We start from the raw sequence: 25,579 nt of genomic DNA, 5'->3' as shown, positions 1-25,579 counted from the left end.
TAAATTTAAAACCTATAATTGATCATTGAAGGTCTTCTCTGTAACCCTATAACACTCCAATATCACCTTGTTGTCAGTGTAAACAAGGGCGTAGCCCAAAAGCACTGAAGCCACTGACAACCCATAGCCTTCCTATCAAAAATCCTTAACCCAGCAGGTTTCCTAACCGGGAATCTAAATCTTAATTAATTACCATACACAGGTCTGACCAGATCTAGGAGGAACTCCCTTCAGGACAGGATGATATATGGTTCCTCCCCAACTACTAAGGAAAAAAGACACAATGGGTATTCAGTAAGTGATAAGGAAACTCTTGTAGAAGCAGTTAGGAAAACTGCCTAATAATTGGTCTGTTCAAACATGCAGCTGTTTGCACTCAGCCAAACCTTAAAGTACTTACAGTATCAGGAAGGAGCCATCTATACCAATTCTAAGTTAATATGGACTGAATGAGGTTTTATTAATAGCAAAGAAAAATTAAAACTCCAAACTTACAAGGTTTTCAACAAAAGTTTGCTAAAAGTTAACAGTGTAACATGTATTGTACTAACTTCTAATCTTATGGAAATCAGACCCTATCTGTTCCCCTCAAAGCTCAAGTCCGTCAGTGCAGAGCCATACAACTAATATCCCTACTTAATAGGGTTAGGAATGGCTACTGCTACAGGAACCGGAATAGCCAGTTTATCTACTTCATTATCCTACTACCACACACTCTCACAGGATTTCTCAGATAGTTTGCAAGAAATAACGAAATCTATCCTTACTCTACAATCCCAAATAGACTCTTTGGCAGCAGTGACTCTCCAAAACTGCCGAGGCCTAGACCTCCTCACTGCTGAGAAAGGAGAACTCTGCATCTTCTTAGGGGAAGAGTGTTGTTTTTACACTAATCAGTCAGGGATAGTATGAGATGCCGCCTGGCGCTTACAGGAAAAGGCTTCTGAAATCAGACAACACCTTTCAAAACTCTTATACCAACCTCTGGAGTTGGGCAACATGGCTTCTCTCCTTTCTAGGTCCTGTGGCAGCCATCTTGCTATTACTCGCCTTCGGACCCTTATTTTTAACCTCCTTGTCAAATCTGTTTCCTCTAGAATCGAGGCCATCAAGCTACAGATGGTCTTACAAATGGAACCCCAAATGAGCTAAACTAACAACTTCTACCGAGGACCCCTGGACCGACCCGCTGGCCCTTTCACTGGCCTAGAGAGTTCCCCTCTGGAAGACACTGCAACTGCAGGGACCCTTCTTTGCCTCTATCCAGCAGGAAGTAGCTAGAGCAGTCATCGCCCAATTTCCAGCAGCAGTTGGGGTGTCCTGTTTAGAGGGGGGATTGAGAGGTGAAGCCAGCTGGCCTTCTGGGTTGGGTGGGGACTTGGAGAACTTTTCTGTCTAGCTAAAGGATTGTAAACACACCAATCAGCACTCTGTGTCTAGCTAAGGTTTGTAAACGCACCAATCAGCACTCTGTAAAAATGCACCAATCAGCGCTGTGTCTAGCTAAGGGTTTGTAAACGCACCAAACAGCACTCTGTAAAAACGGACCAATCAGCACTCTGTGTCTAGCTAAAGGTTTGTAAACGCACCAATCAGCACTCTGTAAAAACAGACCAATCAGCACTCTGTAAAATGGACCAATCAGTGCTCTGTAAAATGGACCAATCAGCAGGATGTGGCAGAGCCAAATAAGGGAATAAAAGCTGGCCACCCCAGTCAGCAGGGGCAACCCGCTCCAGTCCCCTTCCACGCTGTGGAAGCTTTGTTCTTTCACTCTTCACAATAAATCTTCCTGCTGCAAGATCTTGCTTGCTTCTGGTCTTCCTTCTCCTCTAGTGTTCCTTATCTCCATTGTGAGTTCTTCTTTCCCAATCATCAGTATTCCTTTGGGGTCTGTCCTGGGCTATCTCCTCTGTTCACCACACACACACTTTTCAGGCAAGCTTTTCCTCTCACATAGCTTCAAAAGTGGACCATATGCCAAAGGCATAAATGTAAAGCTTTGGCCCAAATCTTCCTCCTGAGCAGAAGTCTTACATGTCAACAACCACATGGGTGCCACACAGCATGCCTTGCCTGCAGTACACTCATCACTGAATTTAACACCTGGTTCCACAAACCTGCTCTGACCTCGTGTTCACCATTGCATTGAACAGAAACATCTTCCACTCTGTTGTTCAAGAAAGGAACCTGGGGATCGTCTGTGGTTCTATCTTTTTTACCAGCTCTTCTTCTACCTCAGGACGGTCATCTCTGCCATGTTTCATGAATCTGGCCACTGTTCTGATTTCCCACGAACACATCCCTGGTCCAGTCCACCTAACTTCTTGTCTGACTACAGCCGTGGCTTCTTACTGGTATCTCCCATTCCACTCTTCCCACTCCACAATCCACTCTCCTCACTGCAGCCAAAACAAACTGTGAAACACAGGACTGATCATATCACACCTTTCAAAAGTTTCCCATTGTCCTTAAGATAAATGTCAAACTTCATCATATACCTGAGAAGGTCTGGACTCTTCTCACCCCTCTCCTGACTCACCACATCTCACTCCTCCAACCTGGAGCCCTCATTATCCCCGGCCACACATACATGCCATGCAACCACACCAAACATCTTTCAGCTCTACAAATAAACCATGAGAGGCCCTCTCTCATCCCTCAGCCTTTGCATATGCAGTTGCCTTGGCTCAAAACGTGCTTCCTCTTCACCCAGCTTCCCGCTCATCTTTTAGAGCTCCATTGGTTGACCATGAGCAATCCCTCAGCTTCTGTACCTGACGGTAAATCTCAGATTTTCTCTTTCAAAGCAGCCTCCCTCCCTGGCAGAAGCCCTGTTGAACAGGATCCCCTTGGAAATGACCTCAGACGAACAGTCCTCATTTAGGTTCCACATCTGGTGGCTGAAGTCCTATAACTTTTACCCCCACCAGTGCCAATTCTACTTCTTCCCAAATGCCACTCTATTCTGCTGCCACAGGAGTTTCATCCATCTACTCAAGCAATGTTTTTTATGCATAAGGTGCCAGTCCTTTGTGTCTCCCAAACTCTAGGTGACTCATGTCAAGGCTTTTTTAGTGGGCATCTCATAGCCCCCCTCACTAAGATTAAGAAGGTTACAGTCCCAGCACTACCACATTTTCTAACAAAATTCTCTATCTTCTCCAAAAAACTCTTCTTAGTCTTTTCAACCACCTCTGTAGGCTGGAGGTGGGTGGTCAGCTAAGAATTCCAAAAACGCTTTTTGGCCAGTTCCTTCTCAAATGCTGCAAAGGAGATGGAGGTGAATTTTGGCAAGTTGGAGGAACAGAGAGGGGACCTCTGACAAAAAGGTACTAAGAAAAGAAGGGGGTTGTGACACGTGGCATGTGGCTAGTGGGTACTGAATTGGATGGTACCATTCTATACAAGACGATGAAAGCTTATTGCGTGCTAGCTGTGTCATGGGGCCTTCTGGTAGACACTCTTCCATACATTGTTTCATTTGATTCTTACTACAACCATACAAGATTGGTTATTTCCTCTATTTTTTACTTATAACTTAGCCAAAAATAATTTGCAATGTGTAACCACTAAAACTCACTTCACCTCCTTCAGTTCTTACATCTTCTCAGTGAGGCCTTCCATTGCCATTTCTTAAAAAACTGTAACCGGCCAGGCACGGTGGCTCATGCCTGTAATTCCAACACTTTGGGAGGCCAAGGCAGGCAGATCATGAGGTCAGGAATTCAAGACCAGCCTGGCAAATATAGTGAAACCCCATCTCTACTAAAAATACAAAAATTAGGCTGGACGCAGTGGCTCACGCCTGTAATCTCAGCACTTTGGGAGGCTGAGGTGGGTGGATCACCTGAGGTCAGGAGTTCAAGACTGGCCTGGCCAACATGGTGAAACCCCATCTCTACTAAAAAATACAAAAATTAGCCAGGCGTGGTGGCGAGCACCTGTAGTCCCAGCTACTTGGGAGGCTGAGACAGGAGAATTGCTTGAACCTGGAAGGTGGAGGTTGCAGTGAGCTGAGATCATGCCACTGCATTCTAGCCTGGGCAACAGAGCAAGACTCCATCTCAAAAAACAAACAAACAAAAAAAAAAAAACAAAAAAAAAACAACAACAAAAACAAATATTAGCCAAGTGTGGTGGCACGCACCTGTAGTCCCAGTTACTTGGGAAGCTGAGGCAGGAGAATCACTTGAACCTGGCAGGCAAAGGTTGCAATGAGCTGAGACTCCAGCCTGGGCAACAGAGCAAATAAAAGAAGGCATTCAATGCGGTGAATTGATTTGAATTTTCACAAGGTGTGAGTAGAAGTTTGAGTCAGTCTTACTTTGATCTCGAGGACCAGAAGTCCCAACATGAAAGACATACATATAAGGAAATTCTATCTGAGAGACATGAAGTAATTTTCCTTTGGCTATACTGTGGCTAAGCATCAAAACCAGGCTTCAAAACTAGGTCTAGGCCAGGAGCGGTGGCTCACGCCTGCAATCCCAGCACTTTGGGAGGCCAAGGCGGGTGGATCACTTGAGGTCAGGAGTTCGAGACCAGCCTGGCCAACATGTGAAACCCCGTCTCTACCAAAAATAGAAAAATTAGCCAGGTGTGGTGGTGCACGCCTATAATCCTAGCTACTTGGGAGGCTGAGGCAGAAGAATGGCTTGAACCCAGGAGGCAGAGGTTGCTGTGAGCTCTGATCGCGCCACTGCACTCCAGCCTGGGCAAAAAAGTGAGACTCCATCTCAAAAAAAAAAAAAAAAAAAGAAAACTAGGTCTGTCTCACTGCAGGTTTATGTTCTTTCTATTCCTCCCCATAGTTCCTGTACTTTCTGAAGGGGCTTGGATTTGTAACTGAGTCATTGCTTAAATTTGTGCAATTCTTTTAGTCCTTAAGTGCATACTTCATACTCACCCGATTTTAAGTATGCTGGCAGCTGTCTGCTCTCCCAGGCCCTAGTAAACACAAGTTCAGGCTATTAAGTGCTTTTACTAGCCAAATTCTCCTACCTTATCTTAGCAGCTATGTGCTCTACTCCTCATTCCTGTGTTAAACTTCATCCTTGATTCCACATTAAGCTTCCCTCCCAGATGTTACTGTTTAGCTGAAACAGAGCTGTCTGAGCAGGTATCCAAAGTTCTCAGAATGGTATGGAACACTTCTTGGCACATCAGATTTTCCACAGAACCCTGAAACAGAACCCCTCAAATATCAGATGTTGAGCATAATAGATGAGGTCTTCTAAAGCCCAGAGTAAACGCTCAAATGAGATGAAAACACAGTGCTTAAAAAACGAGTTCCTTCTTCAGAAAATCTTATTCTTAAGGTTTTAATAGTAGTCCTGTGCCCAGCAGTTAAGGCTATCATTTAAATCAAAGCAAGGAAAACATAAGCATGCTTATTTCACAAAGGAAGATTCTCTGAAATTAATAGCTCAAAACAGAACTACTGTCAGTTTCTGAGGTGGACCAAATAGGTATTACTTTAGAAAGCTTAAGTTATAGTGGATATTTTCATATAGCGTGCTGGGTATTGTTAACAGGATCTCCTGCCAAGAGATTCACATCACATGGGAAACCTGCATATCAAGATGGTATCTGGAAAATTATTTAGGTCCGGTCTCCTGAAAGAAGGAAACTAACTGTTTAGAAAACAGCTGACTTTTGGGACAGTGATTAAGTATAAACTAAGAGTGCAGAATGAAAATAGTGTCGTTTTAAAGGATGGCTGTTTTAAAATGAAAAGGTAATGTGCTCAATTTTTAAATATTCTCCATGATCTTTGCTTTTATACTTTAAGAATAAGATGAGGAAGAGGAAAAAGAAGTGTTTGCAGTTAAACACAAGGTCAGGCTTGGCTTTTAAACCTGAACCTATGTTCCCGCTAGTAGTGGAGTGTGCAGATGAGAGGGCAAGTTCGTGGCTTTCATGGGAGTCTGCTCCTCTTCTGGGGTATCTTTCTCTTTCTCTTCTTGCAAGCTTCTCAAAGCCCCCAGACTCTGCCTCCACGTAATTCCTTTCCACATTCTTCCCTTCACCTTCTACACTCTGACCTTGGAACATGATCTTCCCTCAACCTCTTTGCTCCCCTCATCCCTGCAGAGATGGAGTGTGCTGGCTGATTGATAAATCTGAAAATAACTGGTTGTCCTCTGCCCTGCATGGCCATTCTTCCTCTTGGGATGTGCCTGTCTCCAAACAGCACCACTAGCACTCTACGCCTCCACACCACCATGCTGATTAGCAGAGTATAGGCGGTGCTGTGCTGCCCAGAGGAAAATCTCCCTTCGTGGAAACCAAGGGTGGAAAAGTTACTTCCCTCTAACAAGAAACAACCTGATAAGGTCAACTTGACTCATTCTGGAGTTTGCACTAGGCTCTCACGCTAAGCTACTCCATTATCAGCAACTGAGGTTTTGTTTTGGTTTCCCATCTACCATTCCTTTATTTTCTCTCTCAAATTCTTCATAGCTCAGGAAAGGAATATGCAATGTTCCTTTGGAAACCCAACATTTGGCAGGGCGGCATTGTATACAGACATTGAAAAATCAAAACCAGAAGAGCAGAATTTGGGTAGTAAGAGACGCATGTGATTGGGAGTCTTGTGAACCACGGGGTGCAGTAGAGGCCGTGACATTTTACCTTCGATTGTATGTGGAGGTTTGTATTAGGCCAAGTGGGTTTTTACAGGAGTGACGTTGGTCTGGGTAAGAGGTTCTAAAGCAGGCTTGAGCATATTGAATCTAGAGGATCGTTGTGGCTTGTGGTGTTTTTCCTCAGAGAATGACTTTCTGTGGAGCCCTAACTGGTCTCCTTAGGCCTTTGGAGAGGCTGCGCGGGAGGGGCATCTTAAGTGAAAGGCGCAAGGACTTCAGAAGAGATATGGAGCGCCTCTCATAGTGCAATTCCTTCAGGGACTCAGGAGTTTAACTGGCTCAATGCCAAGAGTCTAAGTGGCTCGGCGTTAATAATGAGACACTCACAAGATTATCACAGCATTTGCACCACCTGTTTTGAAATCAAGCCAATCCCCAGCCATGACAGCAGCTGTCCAAGAAAAATTATATTCTTAGAACACGGTACCGGTGCACCCAAAGGCTGTGGAAGGTACTCAGTGGTAACTGAGGCAAGGAAAGTCAATGGGGAAAATCCTTACATTAGCTTCCCCCTGATGCCTGTCAGTCAACACCCACTTTCTGGAATGTACTACCCATGATCTTAAACCCAACTGGCAGAAATTCCCTCCACACCTCTCACGGACTGCAAGAGGCCCTAGAAAGTGGGTGCAACATGGAATAAATTAAATGTGGGCAGCAGCTGCCGGTGGGCCCCTCTCCATCAACAGCAACACAGCAGTTTCACAGGGAAAGGCCCAGCACCCACAGGTGCTTGGCAGGGCAGGTGGCCTCAAGATGCCACTGCTGCAGTTTCCAGGGGAAAAGCAGACTTCACAGGCCTTTTAGGTGTAGCTGGGAAAAATAATAGGTACTGATTTTCACCGATTTTCAAGGCAGCTGGGTTCCAACGTACTACAGAGTGCTTGTAAGGTTCTAGCTTCTAACTGGTAGCGCCAGGCCACTGTGGCCCTTGCTGTATCAGCCACCCCAAATTCCATTCTGCATTCAGGCACAAGGAGGGAACCATGAAGGGACCTTGGATCCATGTGGTTCATCTATAGTTGATTCTGGACTGCTTAAATCTATGTAAAGATAGATTTTTTTTTTTTTTTTTTTTTTGAGACGGAGTCTCGCTCTGTCGCCCAGGCTGGATAGCAGTGGCGCTATCTCGGCTCACTGCAAGCTCCGCCTCCTGGGTTCACGCCATTCTCCTGCCTCAGTCTCCTGAGTAGCTGGGACTACAGGCACCCGCCACCACGCCCGGCTAATTTTTTGTATTTTTAGTAGAGATGGGGTTTCATCGTGTTAGCCAGGATGGTCTCAATCTCCTGACCTCGTGATCCGCCCACCTCAGCCTCCCAAAGTGCTGGTATTACAGGCGTGAGCCACCCTGCCGGGCCGTAAAGATAGATTTAAGACGCCTCCTCCATCCCTAGGAGGCAACTTTCTTAGGCCTAAACATGCATTCTGGCTCAGGCCTGAAAACGCCTGTATACAGGGATGTTGGCTCAGAGCCCCTAGAGGGAGCCCTCACTCAACAGTCCAGGTACCAGAAACAGCTTGTTGGAAGGGGAAATGTAAATTAAGGTGTCATGCAATGGTGGTCTTTCCCCCAGGAATGATCAGTGTATACGGCCAAAATTAAGCCCTTTTTGAGCGTCCTTCCAATAGAAATTAGGATCACGAGTTGTGAGTTACAGAACACTGGGGCATCTTTGGGGAACTGAAACCAAGATTTTTTTTTTTTCCAGATACTATTGAGGTTCTACTATGGTCTTTGGCAGCACTAGGTACTGAGCTGTGGGAGCAGTGTTGTATGGGATGACTGCTTTAGTACCTGGGAATTAGCTTGTTTCGAAACAAGGGTGGTTGTGGGGCCAAGGCTATGATAATTTTGTGGTTAACTCTTCTGACTCTAAAGTGAGCACATCAGAGACTCAGCCTCAAACCTAGTTCCTTCTGGAGCACGGTAGGAACCACCACTCTCTTAAAGACAATTCCAGCTACAGCCTCTTGAAAGAATCTCAACTGGACCTAGGCATCAAAAACTCCTCTGGCCAAGGCTGATCTGAATGAGAAATCTGGCAGGATAGTCTTGGGATTTATTTTTCTTAAAGTTTTGTACTTCGAACTCAGGTGGACAAAATAATTTGATTTGCTTTAGTTCCTTTAGACTTTAATGCCTTTAGATTTTTTTTTAATCCAAAGGGACTTAATCTTTGAATTTTTTTCTCTAAAAGTTGAATAATAAAAGTTAAACTTCCATTCAAATTTGGATATCATTATGTTGCTAGCATTTTATTCCTGGACTTTCATGCATTTTCTTATGGGAATGTTATGTTGGGATCTAATCTCAATGCAGAGCATCTGATATGCTACATGCTACACGGGACGATGAGGTAGGAGAGAATTAGGGATGAGAAAAATGTTCAGTCTTTGGTACAGAGTAGCCTTTGAATTCATTTACTTACTAGTACACTGCTGGATCCAGAGCCTTCTGAGACCAAATGTTCACTGACAGCCCAAGCCAGTCACACCTGCAAAGGCTGGTGTTGGGAAGTGGCCTCAAAGGTGAGAGGAGGTCTGCCTTCTGGAACAGATGCTCTCCTCCTCCAGGCCATCAGTCACAGCCCTGGTTGAGCAATGGGCCAGTGTTTCAAGAGAACTTAAACTGGGGAGCATGAAAGGGGAACACTCTTCCGTAAGACTTCCCTAGTTTAAATCTCCAGGGCAAGAAACACCCTCTGGCCTTTGTACTTCCACTTTGTACTTTGTCCTGGCCCTGATGTAGTAGTCCCTGATTCTAATGAGTAAATTTTTAGCGTCATTAAGTCTACTTGGCTCGGCCCACCCCTTACTTGTGGAATTTGCTCCCTGTTTACATTTTTCTGCTCCTCTAAGAGCTCTGCCCCTTTTGGGGTCGTCCAAGGTGACCGGTGGATGGATTAAGTCTGCCTAATTCCAGAATGCACTTTTAGCAGGTTCACTGGGCTAAACAGCTAGAAAGCCATGGTTCCAAGCTGGGTTCCATCAGCGATATGGACTTCACCTACTTTTTATTTCTCAAATGGTTCAAAACTCTGGCCAGGGAAAGGGTGCTATTTTTGGCCTTCCTCTAAAACCTCAATACCTACTACCTATACTTCTGTTGTTCTTAAAGCCCTTACAGTCTAACCTCAGACCTTCGATAACTTAAGTCAATCTGGGTAGGGCAAGATGCCGGGACACCCACTGGTGAACACTCAAGTGGGGGCCTTCCTCCTTCTCCCTCTCACTGTGACAACCTCCTTCTGTTCCTTTAACACGCCAGGCTTATTTGTGCCAAGTGGCCTCCTCTCCCCAGAGACCATCCTTCTCCCGATTCAGACTACAATCTTTCAAAGCTTGGTGAAATCCCACGTTTCTCACCCTGTCTCCTTTGAACTCTTGCAGCCACCACACTATCTCACACAACTGAGCACTTTCTTACAAGTCATCTTGATTCCATCGCTGGTCTAGTCAGGGTTTCTCAATGTCAGCCAGATCAATACCCTGGGCGGGTAATTGTTTTGAGGGCTGTCCTGGCCTCTGCCCCTAGAAGCCATATCCTATACCCTGCCCCCGAGATTTGTGTCTCTGGGAACTGCCAAGTGTCCCCTAGGCAAGCAAAATCATCCCCAGCTGAGAATCACTATGACTAGACCGGAAGACTTTGCCCTGGATGGCCAATACCGCTAAGCAGCTGCCCAAAGCTTGGTCAGAAGGGCCTGGTTGGAAATTGAATAGGATACAAAGAGCTGACTCGGCAGATAAGTTTTTAAAACTTAATGACTGATAGAGATAATACCCCTTAAGAGTCCCTATACTTCTCTATCCAAACTAACATTAAGTAAAATCAGAAGCAAAGCTAAAATCTGTGCTTCCTAAAACACCTGAATGCTGGAATTTTTTTTTTTTTTGAGGCATGATTATCATCAACTAAGGAAAGATTCTCTCCTACAAATTCAGATATACTAATTACCGATCAAAAGACTAAACTGAGTAAATCCACATGAAGTGAGAAAATGAAAATGGAATGTACAATTCTATTCAATTAGAAGCAATTTTAGAGAATTTTATTTAACTGTCAATTTATCACCAACATCTAACATTTTTTAGTTCAGGTACACTTGGGTAAGAACATTAGGGAGAAATGTAAATTAAATACTATGAAACTATGCTTTTAATGAAACATGGTCTCAGTAAAATATGGACACAAAAGTTTAGTGGTTTTATTGCATTGTTAGAAAATTATATTATGAAAGATATTAAAAAATCAATGTTTTTCTGCTTCTTTTATAATCAGTATGCCATCTTTTACCATTATGGCTTTAATTTTCATTCTACCCAACAAGTTTCAAAGAATAGTTTATTACATGCCTTAATAAAACATTTAAAATATTTACAGATTCAAAATAGATGTTTTATAACTGAAAAAAGTTCACCTGAGAATTCACCATAACATTGCCATTTTTTTCCCAAGTTGTTAATGTGACTGAGTGTCCACATGCAACCTGTATCGTCTACTGCATCTAACATACTTATTTCCTTATTTAAAATTAGTTAAGCAGTAAGCTATAGCAAACTGTTAAAAAAAATTACAGATGGAGAACCAAGACTGTATCCACATTTGTTTTGAATATGACAATTTAACGAATTATTTGCTATAGTTCCAGAATTTGAATAAGAAAAAAAATAAGGTAATGTTATTTTACTGAATTCAACATAACAGCTTTTAAAAAATCATCAAACATTGAGAAAGCCAGTTCATAAAATAGTGAACAATGATCATGTGAATATGCAATATACAAACTGAAAACATTTCAAAATTCTGCATGAAGGAAAAGGCATACACTGTATACTCATAATCCTGTCATTTGTCTTCGGCAGCCTCAAAAAAAATATTGCCTTGAAACATTTTCTTAGAAAAAACTTCTTTAGAAGTTAATGTTAAAATAGGCATAAATGTGTAATGCTATGCAATATACAGAAAACTTTCCCACTTATGGCCAAAAGACAAACGTAAAATCTTTTTTATCTGTCCATCTGCATTACAACTTGAAAATCATGTAGATATGAGGTAGTGTAGTTACTTGTATTACATGCTGGCTATTTAAAGTAATGCTAAATTTTAAGAAATTACACTTGGCCAATAATTCTGTGTCATTAATAGAAACCCTTAATGCTAAACTGTTTATAGGTAGAGAGAAATTTAAACCAAGTGCTTTACAAATTATATTTAAGCTCTGGAGACAACTACATTTTATCATAAAATAGTAGGTAATCTTTCAAAGCAAGTACAGTAGCAATTAAAGCAAAAGATTATTTGACATTTGCACATACACAAACTGATACAACCAATAGTTGAGTGTACACTGAGGTAGGAAATCAAGGGTTCCATTGGCTTAAGATTTTACATTTTGTAAACCAGAAGTTCTTATATTATTTTATATCGTGAAGCTGAAATTTAAAATTACAAGTATCAAAGAAATACCTATATGGAGAGATATATATGTATACATACACATACACACACACACACACAAATTCTTTTGCAGTATGGGATGCACTATCAGAATTATTCTCCCTGACAAATTCTTGAGTGTACTTATAAAAGCTACTAGAAAATAAACAAGTCCAACTAATTTTCTCTTACAAATAAGTCAGTGACAGAGAGAACATACAAACCACTGAAAATATACTAGCAATATCCTCCCCCTACACCCTGATCAAAAAGGGTAACATTTGACAAATTACTCCAAGACATGAAGACTGGTCCCCATATACTCTCAAGGGCAAGGCCAACTTGCTTCAGACTTGTTCATACACAGTGGGTGGTGGCTGCCCACATTAGCTAGACAAGCCCTGCACTAGGCTCAGGATGCAGTCTATAAAGTGTCTCTTTCAGCCCTCTGATTTTGGTGAAATCAACACTATAAACTACTCCTCTGTACCATTACAACTGGGTTCTGCCAATGTTTCTGTGAATGTGAATATATGCATTTTTTTTAATTGCTGAGAAGATCCATAGCTTTCATTTGACTCTCAAACAAATCTAACTCCAGCACGGCTAAAAGCCACTGCAAAATGTTATGCGATAGGTGCTCAGTTATCTATTTTGTAACAGGACTGAACAAACACTAAGACTGATCTTTAAATGTCCAAGTTAAAATGATTTGTGTGTCTTTATACCACACCAAATTTGGAGAAGAGAGCAAGGATTCAACCTGCTTTTCAAATGCAAACCCACAATAGAAAAAGATTGAGTTTCATCCTATTTCACAAACCTGCAGAGTTGCTGCAGATACACTTTTTATCTGTAACAATCATTTTTACAAGTGAATCATACGACTTCAAAAATAGGGTGAAAAAAATGAACTGCACTCCTGGTAAAAAGTAAGCAATATTCTTTCCCCGTGATGTCTGGTTTTCTGGCATTGGTGACCCACGGTGGAAAAATGAACAGCTTTACATGTTGGTAAGCTCTCCAGATTCTAGGGAGCCTGAGATAATGCTGCCAGTGTAATCACTCATGCCACTGTATTCTGAGTCCTATTTCTTCTTCCAAAGGGACAAAAATGCCAGGAAATAGGAAGTCCATGATGGGACCAGATATGGTAGAGACTGAAGCGGGGGGCAGGGAGGGAAAGTGACACTTAAATCTATTCATGTAGCCAGACTTTCTAGAGTCCATACTGAAGAGGAGAAGCAGCCCCCATCTTAGGCCAACCACTTGCCTATTTACTAAATCTTCCCAATGTAGCTTAAAGCCTGATTTTAGGAGCCGAAGAACAAAGCCCTAAGATTCAGGTAAGACCATCTTTTTTTCACAATGCAGCTCTACAAAAATATTCCCAGTAGCTGACACCCTGCTTCTAAGAATAGAACTCTATTAGCATTGCTTGGGAAAATTTTCTTTCAAACTAAAATATTAGAAAAAAGTCAAATTATTAAACTTCTGCAGGCCACTTCTTTTAGTAGGAACTATCTGTAGATGTTTCAAGCTGTTAAATTGCTGTCTGATATGCTGCAGTTTTCATTCTCCTACTTATTCTGAATAGCAGGAAGAGTTATTACTAGAGTTATTATTCTTTAAAACATGAGTTTTAAAGGTTTACTACATTTTCACATGGATTTTTCTGATATCCAGGAGGCAAAATCATTTCTTTGTCTCTTGTAGAAATCAAGGAGAAATCATGGTTGACTTAAAGGAAATTCCCTTATGGCAAACTACTAAAGGAAAAAAACGGTATTGCTGAGCAACAGATGGTCATATTAGGCTTTCAAGACGCTGCCAAAACTTCAGTAGAAAATTAGATGGTTTGAAGGAAGTGAATGCAAGTTTACTCATCAGTAGTACATTTATCAGTCATCTGCTGACAGAAATCTGAGATCCCACCACTCTGACGACACTGTTCCGCGGGCCCAGCTTGCTCAGAGGTGGCTGTGGACATCTGCTGGGACTCCTGCCCTCGCGCGTAGCCAGGCTCACTGTTTCCTCTGGCACAGGGAGGCAGCACTGCTGGAGGCCGGTCAGATAAACTGAAAATTGATGGTAACGCCAGTTCACCATCAGGAGTACTTTTATCTTTTTCAGAAATTAAAAATGAAAGTGGGCAATCTGCAGCTGAGTACTTGGCGAGTATCTGTATTTGTTCTTGACTCAGAGCTGCTTCTTTACAAACTTTCTGGCAAAGTCCAGTTAGGTTCTGCTTTGTCTCGCCCAGAGTTGACAAAATGTGATCTCTTTCCTTCAACAAGCTCTCCTTTTCACTTTGCTGTGAAGTGGGGAAAGAGAACACAATGGCTTGTGTTTATTAGCTCAATCAACATTTCCAAGGCGATCAAATAATATACAGGGGCTTCTCATCAAGTAAGATCACATGGAGTTTATCCTTTCAATTCCATTCAATTATACATTAAATACTAAAGGCCCAGAATCTCCCACCCAAAACTCTTGGGGCAGATGTATTTTGGCACAAAGCATTTTTCAGGTTTTGGAAAGATAGTATGGGTGCACACATAATTTCTCTAGCAGGCCTGGGGCAGCACTTCCCTATCAACTATCTTTACATTTCTAGGTAAACATTAAAATAGCAAATAATGAAGAAAGCAGGATAAAGACTACGTAGTCTAATGTCAATTTGGGGCAGTTTTTTGGTCAAAAGAGTTTGTGACAAACATACGGTTTTTGGAGCTTTCTGGATTTACAGACTGTATATAACAGGTATGGATGGCATTTTGGATGGGATACAAGAAAAAAGTAAAAGTACAGTTAGCATAACTTAATTACTGAGACTCAAAGCATTGCAAGATTCAACTAATGACCAGCATTTGTTGAGCAGATTCTCTGCCAGATATTGTGCTGTTTTCCAACATGCAATCTCAGCTATGTAATCCACACAACACCTCTCTTGATTTAAGCAACATCAAACCCACTGAAGGGATGGGACTGAATTTAAGATGCCTAGAGACAGCTGGTGGGTGAGTTACTAAAGTGTGAAGAATTCGGGGGGGGGGGTAATTTTGTGCTTGCTAATTACCATTTTTGTTATTATTATAATTTTAAGATATTACCCCTATAAGAAAGTCTACCATAGAATTTTTCAAAAGTTTTTCTGGTTCCTGCCTTCCTGTCCATGTCACTTATCACTGCTGACAGCATGTCTTTTCTATTATCATCCCATTTCATCCTTCTTGTTCTAACATCTTATTGCTTCTAATCTATTATGAGCCAGGAAACCAAATAATCAAGGTATTTATAAGAAAAGAGTAAATAAACACTTGCTAGAAAGTCAAACGTTTTTCTTATGAAATTTATCACAACTCTCAACAAGTCAGTGTTGTTCTGTTTGCTTTCTGTTCATTGACAGGTTCTGGAGAGTTGAGGCTGCCAGTTAACCTTGAGACAAGTTAGTTCATAGTGCTAATCTATAAGTGCCATCCTTTAGTCTTTTATGACATAAAAGTCACTAAAAGGGTAAAACGAATTTTGCTTTATACAAAAGTACTGTTATGGTTTTATACAAAAGTATTACTATAAAATTATGTATGAATCCAATTATTGTTATTTCTAAAATATTTTAAAGCCTTGTAATATTTTGAGAAAATATACAATAAATACAAAATACTAAATTTTTATATGGCAAAGTATTCTCCAATCTGTTCAGATTTTTATATACAAGTTCTTTTTTTTTTTTTTTTAAATAGATGTAGGTCAAGAATGTGTGTGTTAAGTATGTGTATGTAAGCAAAATCAATGTTTGGCCAGTACATTTTCTCTTATGCAAAGTTTATCAGTTGCACTCTTCTGATAAAATGAGTCTGCAGATACTGAAAGGGCAAGAACAGTACCTACTGCTTGTTCACAGTAGGAACCATTAAATGCAATCAACACCCATTTCTTTTTATGGTCTCTCAGAAGCCAATCCAAAGGAGGATGAAAACAAAGCTTCCAGAAGAAAGTGAGAAATAATCTTTCTTCAGTCATGGCAATATTCAGCCATGGACTCCTCTACCAAAGTTGGGATGAATCTATTCTAAACAGCAATAGAAAATTTTCAACTGCTGGTTGGTCTTTTAAATTAAATATGGTTAAACAAAATAAGGAGTACTTGAACTTCCTCCCAGAAATTAGAACCACTACTTAACCTACAGATACTATGAAGATTACAAATATTTTATGACTTCTGTATCTTAATATCCACATGATCTTTAAATACTCTCACTCCTCCCACCCCACTAAATTAGGGATGACATCATTCTTTAAGTATACAAGATGGCTTGCTTCTTCACAACAACTAAAACAAATAGGCACAGCCCTAGAACTCCACCAGAATTATTTCTATAAATTAAATGTTCCCATCTGTTCCCCTGCACTTTAACTCCTACACAGCTAAGCTTCTAAGCAGTTTCCATTTCACTCTAAGTTTAAGACACATATTTACTATAATAGCAGTCAGCTTAATAACTAAAAGTAAAATACAAGTAATTCAAGTTAATTACTTAATGACATCAGTATTTAAGATACCTCCCAAAGTCACTACTTACAGTCATGAGTGGGACTCACTATTGGTGTCCTGCTACCTATCCCTACAATATATTTCCATTTTCCTATAAAAACAACTGTATAAATCACGTTTGAAGTGCTGCACCTTTAATTAGAGCTATTTCTTAAAAAGGAATAAAATTGGCATTCTGGTACCATTCTGGATTTTATACCAACAAAAAATCTTTACAGGCTGGGCACAGTGGCTCACGCCTGTAATCCCAGCACTTTGGGAGGCTGAGGTGGGCGGGTCATGTGAGGTCAGGAGTTCGAGACCAGCTTAGCCAACATGGTGAAACCCTGTCTCTAATAAAAATACAAAAAAATTAGCTGGGCATGGTGGCACACACCTGTAAACCTAGCTAAAAGGGCAGGCTGAGGCAGGGGAATCACTTGAGCCTGGGAGACGGAGGTTGCGGTGAGCCGAGATTGTGCCGCTGCACTCCAGCCTGGGTGACAGAGCAAGACTCTGTCTCAAAAAAAAAAAAAAAAAAAAAAAACCTTTGCATCTAAATCCTTATTTTGAATAGCTAGTGCACAACATTTATTCAAATATAATTTTTTAAAAGATCATAAATATAACTCACCCAATAAAGATACAGAAGAATTTGGCACCAAAAGTACAAGTGACAATTTTATGATAGGGTAAAGAGTACTCACCGTTAGAAAATGGTCACTAATAGTTCCTTAGTAAGTAAAACCTCTGAACAGGCAGTTCAGAGAAATCTGCAAATGGCACTGAGAAATATAAGCAAAAATGCTCATTTTCACTCATAAGATAAAAATAAAAGCTACCACGAGATATCATGGTATCTCACTATCAGACTGGAAAAAACCCAAAAGCTGACAACAAATCTTGACTGAGGGTGTGGACAGACAGACACACATATACTGCTGCTGGAAGGACAAATATGACAATTCCTAAGGAGGGGAATCTGTTAATATCTAATAAAATTATGTATGTATTTACCCTTGATCCAACAATCCCACTTCTAGGAATGTGTCCTAGAGACACAGCTCCTTAAACATGAAACAGTATACAGTTATTCACTGCAGGATCCCAACTGTCCACCCACAGAAGACTGGTTTGAACTGTATTACAGTCACTACTGAGTACTATGGAGCTGGAAAACGAATGACAACCTCTCTGAACTAAGAAAAAATATTTCCTATAAATCAATTCTTAAGTTTAAAAAGTACAGAAAAATGTATATAAAATACTTCCATGCAGCAGGATGGATAATAAGAGTAGACATAAAATGTTAACACATTTTTAGAAAAGAAACACAGGGAAAAAAAAATCCAGAAACTAATGAAAATGGTTACCTACAGGAAGTAGCTATGAATAGGGTATAAGGAGAAGATGAGATCAAGATTTGGAGTATATATTTTTTAAAATATAGTTTTAACGTTTGAACCATATGAACGTTTTACATTCAAAATAAAACAAATTAAAAATGTAGGCCAGGCATGGTGGCTCATGCCTAAAATCTCAGCACTTTGGGAGGCCAAGGCAGGAGGATCGATTGAGCCCAGGAGTTTTGAGAGGAGCCTGGGCAACACAGCGAAACCTCATCTTCACAAAAAAATTACCCGGGCATGGTGGTGCGCACCTGTAGTCCTGGCTACTCAGAAGGCTGATATGAGAGGATTTGCTTGATCCCAAGAAGTCAAGGCTGCAGTGAGTCATGATTGTGCCACTGTACTCTAGCCTGGGTGACAGAGTGAAACCCTGTCTCAAAAAATGAGAGTAAATCCCAGTAATATAAATAGAAAAAAAAATTAATTGTATGCCAAATTGGTAACACAAATATTTCAAATAACTTTAAAGCTTCACACTGGGAAATATTTAAGCATAAAAAAGCAAATAAATCTCAAATTCTGCTCAATTTGTTTACTGTTAATAGTAATACTGATTGTCTAATTTTTTTACTTTTTATACAGTGTGCCCTCACTTAAAATCATCGACAGGTTTTTGGAAACTGACTTTAAGAGAAACAACGCACACCAGGTCCTCAATAAACATTTTGTTCCACATCCTTTCTTTTTTATTTTATTTTTTATTTATTTTTATTATACTTTAAGTTCTAGGGTACATGTGCACAACGTGCAGGTTTGTTACATATGTATACATGTGCCATGTTAGTGTGCTGCACCCATTAACTCAGTTTTTTTTTGTTTTATTTTGTTTTTTAAGACGGAGTTTCGCTCTTGTAGCCCAGGCTGGAGTGCAATGGCATGATCTCGGCTCACCGCAACCTCCACCTCCCAGGTTCAAGCGATTCTCCTGCCTCAGCCTCCCGAGTAGCTGGGATTACAGGTTTGCACCACCATGCCCAGTTAATTTTTGTATTTTTAGTAGAGACGGGGTTTCACCATGTTGGCCAGGCTAGCCTCGAACTCCTGAGCCACCGCACCCGGCACATTAGGTATATCTCCTAATGCTATCCCTCCCCACTCCCCCACCCGACGACAGGCCCCGGTGTGTGATGTTCCCCACCCTGTGTCCAAGTGTTCTCATTTTTACAACATCCTTTCATTATAAAGTTGATGAGGAAAAAAACTGGTTTCATTATCCATCATTTCATGTTAAGTGAGAACTTACTGTATATTATAAAGGAAACAATACACTAATGTAATTGGAGCCAAAATTTTTCCTGTAAGTGATGAGAGATTAAACATAAACGTATAAAAGAAGTGAAGACAAAAGCTCTATACTGCTAAATTTGGACTGGAAATACTACATAAACTCAGGATTTCTAATGTACCTTTTACTTTCATTTACTGAAGCCTGATATATATGAATTCATGATATAATGAACGCTTTATTTGATACACAGATGCATATATTTCCTAGCTCTGTCCACTGAAAAAGGCCCAGAAGGAATAATACTCCAGCAGCAGGTAGGCTTTCCAAAGTCCAATATAACTGCTAGAAGAAACCAGGAGTTTTAAAGAAATGGGTGATTCCAAATCTTGAAACAATAGAGGTTAAAAAGTGAGACCATGGCAGGTGCTAGATGGTTATGTCAACAGGACAGGAGCTGGCTTGAACGGGCTCTCCCAGGCCAAATTTGAAAAATGTCAACATCAAAAAGAATAATGACTATTACTTATTCTAACAAATTGAATCAGAAAAAATTAATCCATGAGTCCACTGTGATTCCAAAGAGTGGGAGGGAGGGAAAAGAGAAAACAAGAAAAGGCAAGGCATGGTGGCTCATGTCTGTAATCCCAGAACTTTGGGAGGCTGAGGAAAGCAGATCACTTGAAGTCAGGTGTTCGAGACCAGGCTGGCCAACACGATGAAAACCCATCACTTCTAAAAATACAAAAATTAGCTAGGTGTGGTGGTGGGCACCTGTAGTCCTCGCTATTCGGGAGGCTGAGGCAGGAGAATCACATGAACCTGGGAGGTAGAGGTTGCAGTGAGCTGAGATCACGCCACTGCACTCCACACTCCAGCCTAGGCAACAGAGTGAGACTCTGTTTCAAAAAAAATAAAAAAAAAAAAAGAGAAAGAAAGGAAGAACAATCCTTTTTAATCAGGAATACCAACTAAAATAATGTAAATAGAATGAAAGAATTAGAAAAATCATGATTTTGTAATCATGGTAATCACAGTGAAGGTCATCAACATATTCTAAAGGATGCAGGAGTATTGGGGAACGGGATAATTATAAAGTGCCCAAGTAACACATCATAGATAACTAAGCAACACAGGTTGAAAAAATATTACTTTGAAAATGGAGCAATCTGGCACTTCCCAGCTACCCAGGTAGGACAATACTGACACTGGACCTCCTGCCTCCCTAGGCGACACAATATAAAGAACAACACCAGTGAATGTTTAAACTCAGTCTCCTCAACTCAAACATTTCCAGTTTACGGGAAATAAAGGAATGGAGAAATGACTTAAAGCCATGGGGAAGCAATCAGACAAATAACTTAAAGTAAGACATTTATGAGAAATCCGGCCTGGATACTTCAAAAAGTTATTGTCATTAAAACAATGAAGAGTACTTGTTCTAGATTAAGAGACTGAACAGGTTTAATCAAATGCATTATACGATGACTGTATCCTCGTTTGAAAAAAAAGCATCTATGAAAGATGGGAAAATCAGAGTAATTTGAATAAAAACTAGATATAATATTTAGGATGTGTTGAAATTCTCAGGCATAATAAAGGTATTAGTCATATCTAAGAATGTCTCTTTTTAGAAGATGCATGTTTAAACATTTAAGGATGAAGTGTCATAATATGGTAGCTTTCAAACAATTCAGAAAATAAAAGGAGAGGAAGAGAGCCAGAGTGAGGAATGACAGCCAGCAAGACAGCAGGACAGGAACGACAGTGACACCAAGGGGTGAGAGACCAAGATCAACCAAATGGGGTTAAAAAAGGACCAAGATGGATAGACGGAGATAGAGGTGCAAAGACTGACAAACCAACAGGTATAGACAGATGATCTGAGGTGGAGAGACAAAGGCGGAAAGATCAAGATAGAGAAATAAAGCAAATGTGGCAAAATGTCAAAAATCAAAGAATCTACATGCAGAGTATATGGTTGCTTATGGTACCCATTCATTTAACTTTTCTGAAAGCTTGAAATTTTTTGAATAGGGTGGGGGGTGCTGACATGAAGCTCAAGAAAAAACGAACACACTTGAACTTGACTCCCTATGAGACTGTAAGTAAGTGAGGATTCTGTCTTACTCATTTCTGACACCCTGGTACCAAGCACAACATTTAACATGTAGGGTGACCAGCAAATACTTATAGGAAGAATAGAGAACCACTTTTATTTAAAGTACAACTAATACATATTGAGCCCTGAACACGTGCTGGGCAGTACAAACAGCTTTTCATCCCTGATCTCATCAGATCCTTGCATCAACCCCGCTGTGGCTGTTACTCTTATCCCACATTAGTAACGGGGGAATGTGGGTACTGGAGGTTAAGCAATTGCCCCAGACCACAAAGCTACCCAGTGGCCAGGTAGGCTTTCCAGTCATTTGTCTCCAAAGCCTCCGTCTGACCTCAGTGCTATCATGCAGTGAGTTCTCAGAATTTAAAACGTACATAACATTTATCTTGGACTTGTATCAAATGCAAGGTCCAGGGCCTTAACAACAGCTCTGGTATAGACTAAGAAATGTCCACCTTAAGGGGCACCCCAAGATAACTATGATGCCAATGGGACACACACCACATTTCAAGAAATGCTGCTCAACGACAACACGGAATGACAGAAGGCAGGTTCCAGAAGGGCCACTGGGGTGCGCTTTGGTCGAGCAGCCAGTAAATTGTGACTAGTTGTGAATAGGACAGGTTTATTTTTAATAAAATATAATCTTCACCACAAAATGCAAATCACTAAGGATGGATGAGGTCGTTTTACTTCTGTGCCATCATAATGGACAAAAGTAATGAAATAAAATGGTGTCTGAACACCTCAACCCTGAGCGCAAGTGTTTGTGAATATTCTGATTGCTGATCACTTACAAGTTGATATCGAAAACAATATTTGATACTTTCTAAAAGAAATACATTTTGGTAAATATTTTTCTGCAAAAAGCGAGGCTCCCTTCATTTCAGGGTACCTCTGAGGTTAAAATGGTTATCAGAGATATGTATATTTTCTAACTTCTGAATTAATCTTCCAGAAAAGAATAAACTTGGACCTTGTAAAGAAAGCTACATAGACAAGAGCTTCATAAGTTAAACACATGAACAGAAGTTGAATCCAAAGACTTTATAATTGTTAGTTTTAAAAGTCGGCCGGGCGCAGTGGCTCACGCCTATAATCCCAGCACTTTGGGAGGCTGAGGCGGGCGGATCACGAGGTCAGGAGATCAAGACCATCCTGGCTAACACAGTGAAACCCCGTCTCTACTAAAAATATAAAAAAATTACCCAGGCATGGTGGCCAGCACCTGTAGTCGCAGCTACTCGGGAGGCCGAGGCAGGTGAATGGTGTGAACCTAGGAGGCGGAGCTTACAGTGAGCCAAGACCGACCTCCAGCCTGGGCGAAAAGAGCGAGACTCTGCCTCAAAAAAAAAAAAAAAAAAACAATAACAAAAAAACCAAAGTCATGTTACTGGCTTATGCATTATGCGCATTCAGTCCTTGTAATAAAAGCAATGCTAAATTAATGCTTAACCTCTAACATACTATAAAATTCAAAATAAATGCTAAAGTCAATACCATCCATTTTTCCACCAAATAAATACACACCTTTTCTTCAAAGGTTCTATTAGACTCTGACAGAACTTCTTGTTGAGAAATACCTTATTTACTAAATGCTAACTCACATCTCCCTTTGTCCCAACACACTGAGACTTTAATAAAAGTGTCCTTTATTCCTTTATACATAATTATAATACTAACCCACTTTGCAAACATTTTAGAATAATTATTCTATTGTAATCAAACCCCTTTTTATCACATGCTGATCCATCCAGAGTCTATTATGCCATTACCCTCAGGACGAACTGCAAAAAGTTCCAAGATTTCTCTCTAGGAAAACAAACAGCCAATAGCCAAAGACCAAACTAACTAGAATATAGGGCCCTCTGCATGAATATTTTTAGACCAGAGCAATAAATACTGTGAATCTATTAATATGATAAAGCCAACCAGTCATTCACTATGTGCAAATGGCTGTTTAATTATTAAACAAGCAATTTCCCTTAAATAGGTTTGTTACAATCTTTAGACTATAAAGACTAAGAATACTGCTTCTTTATTGGCCATGTTACTTTCAAAAAGTAACATCTCAATGAGATTAAAATATACACAAATATCTGTTCACATTCCTTCCTCTCTATTCTCAACTCTCCATGCTACTAAGTATAAACCTCTGGCTGTAACCCTCCTAGTTTTCTGTTTACAAAAGACAAGATCCATAACATCACCCAACAACCAGGGTCCAAGTAAACTTCTTACCATAATAACTATCTTAAACGTCAAATTCTTTTCCTTCTAGACGGGCCAGCTTTCTTATTCATATTAGCTAATAAGCAGCATATTTTCTGTTTATGTTTATCTGAGAAAGACATCTACGCAGGACAGAAATTTGTAATGTACCCCTCACGCTGCAACTGGAGTTTGCCAGTACAAATCACTAGAACTGAGAGTAGTGTGAAGGACTGAGTAGAGACTTCAAGGAAGATGAAACACAAATGAGTCACTCTGATACAAAAACTCCAACACAACTTCTCTGGGGTTATTTTGGAAGTCAGACTGGCGCCTATCTAGGTGCAGGAGACACTATCAGATGTCTGCTGTGCCTGCCCAGAAAGGAGGGTCTTGACTCTTCTATTTTGTTCTTGCTCGCTAGTCACAGAAGAGGATACCTGAGTGAATTCAGCCAGTAAGATCCTCTCCTTGGGAATTCAGAACTGACTAAACAGTAGTCTCTGACTGGATTAGTCCCTGGAGAGAGTGAAATTATTCAGGCATTGTGCCACAGCCACCCTTCCCATGTGCACTTAGTGGCACACAAAGCCACTCTCGGATAGAGAGTGAAGCGGGTGCACAGAGAAGTCCCTGGGTTCCCAGGAGTCTTCCACTTCTGTTCCCTGTTATTTATGAGGCCTGGCTCCATTGTCTAGCTTCTAAATGAGAGTTACCTATCTCCCTACAACAAATTCATTCATTCATTCATTCATTCTTCAATCAAAAGTCTGTTTCTTGAAGCCAAAGAGTCCAAATTAATGTAATAGTTAAACAGGATACTGACCATTCTGATTTTGGATTTCATAAAAACTGCTGAGAAACAAAATATTACTTTGTATTGAAAATTAACCAGTAGTTATTCACTGACCATATGAAAGGAACCTTACTATGATGACAGAAGCAATATACCAAACACAGAGTTTACAGTTTAGGCAGAGACATTAGGAAGAAGGTCAATTAAGAAAGGGAAAATGGAGACCGGATGCAATGGCTCACACCTGTAATCCCAGCACTTTGGAAGGCTGAGGCGGGTGGATCACGAGGTCAGGAGATCGAGACCATCCTGGTTAACACGGTGAAGCCCCTGTTCTCCACTAAAAATACAAAAAATTAGTTGGGTGTGGTGGCACGTGCCTGTAATCCCAGTTACTCAGGAGGCTGAGGCAGGAGAATTGCTTGAACCCGGGAGACAGAGACAGGAGAATCGCTTGAACCCGGGAGGCGGAAGTTGCAGTGAGCCGAGATCATGCCACTGCATTCCAGCCTGGGCGACAGAGCAAGACTCTGTCTAAAAATAAATAAATAAATAAACCAAATAAAATTTTTTAAAAAGTAGAAAATGGAAAATAATAATAAATACATAGTATTTATTGAGTAGTTACTACGTGCCAGGCATTGTTCTAAGTTCTTCAGATGGATTAACTCAATTAATTCCCCCAAATAAGCACCTAATCTATAAAGTAGGAACTAGTATTATCCTATTTTTCCGATGAAAACCCCAAGTCACAGAGAAATTAACCTGCCCAAAGTTACTAAGCATCTGATTGAGAGCCCACAATTTTAACCACTGTATCTGCCACCTCTCTAAGAAGGAAAGGCAGAGGGAGAAGAAAGCCCAAAGATAGCAAGGCTTCTTCATCCTAGATATCTGAAATTTAGTAGCAATATCAATAATCTAGCAAACCAATGTCTGATTTGTATCAAAAAAATAAAACCCTTGAGCCAAGAAATAGAGTAGTTCTAAAGGATAATAGCTACTCTCAAACATATTTGCTTAGTATCCATTTATAAAATAAAGTTACGAAATAAACTAGAATAGTCTTGTTTCGCTTTTATTTTTATTTTTAGAGGAGTAAGAAAACTGGATAAACTCTATGAACTACTATAAATTATAGCTGGCAGACGAGAAAGAGCAAGAAGAAGAACTAAGAAGCATAACT

The 25,579-nt window shown here is 40.5% G+C and overlaps 1 protein-coding gene across 20 annotated transcripts in view; it reads right to left on the bottom strand.

Annotated features, from left to right (window-relative positions):
- Window positions 1-25,579, bottom strand: part of BACH1 (BTB domain and CNC homolog 1) — a 451,645-nt gene that overhangs the window by 393,181 nt on the left and 32,885 nt on the right. For 6 of the 20 annotated variants that reach the window (XM_009449529.5, XM_001161721.6, XM_054675105.2 and 3 more), the window contains one exon: window positions 10,684-14,407. The exons of 9 other annotated variants lie outside the window; for them this stretch is intronic. In XM_009449529.5, coding sequence (XP_009447804.1) covers window positions 13,973-14,407 — 435 coding nt within the window. In that variant the 3' untranslated portion in view covers window positions 10,684-13,972. Of the gene's footprint in view, window positions 1-4,150; window positions 4,236-5,004; window positions 5,185-10,683; window positions 24,734-25,579 lie in introns of those variants that run through there. 5 more of the 20 variants (XR_010154582.1, XR_010154583.1, XR_010154584.1 and 2 more) reach the window with 3 other exon arrangements.

This window comes from Pan troglodytes, chromosome 22 (genome assembly GCF_028858775.2).
Source record: "Pan troglodytes isolate AG18354 chromosome 22, NHGRI_mPanTro3-v2.0_pri, whole genome shotgun sequence".
NCBI lineage: Eukaryota > Metazoa > Chordata > Mammalia > Primates > Hominidae > Pan > Pan troglodytes.
The sequence above is the reverse complement of the archived record's forward strand: the minus strand, read 5'-3'. Positions and strand labels throughout refer to the sequence as shown.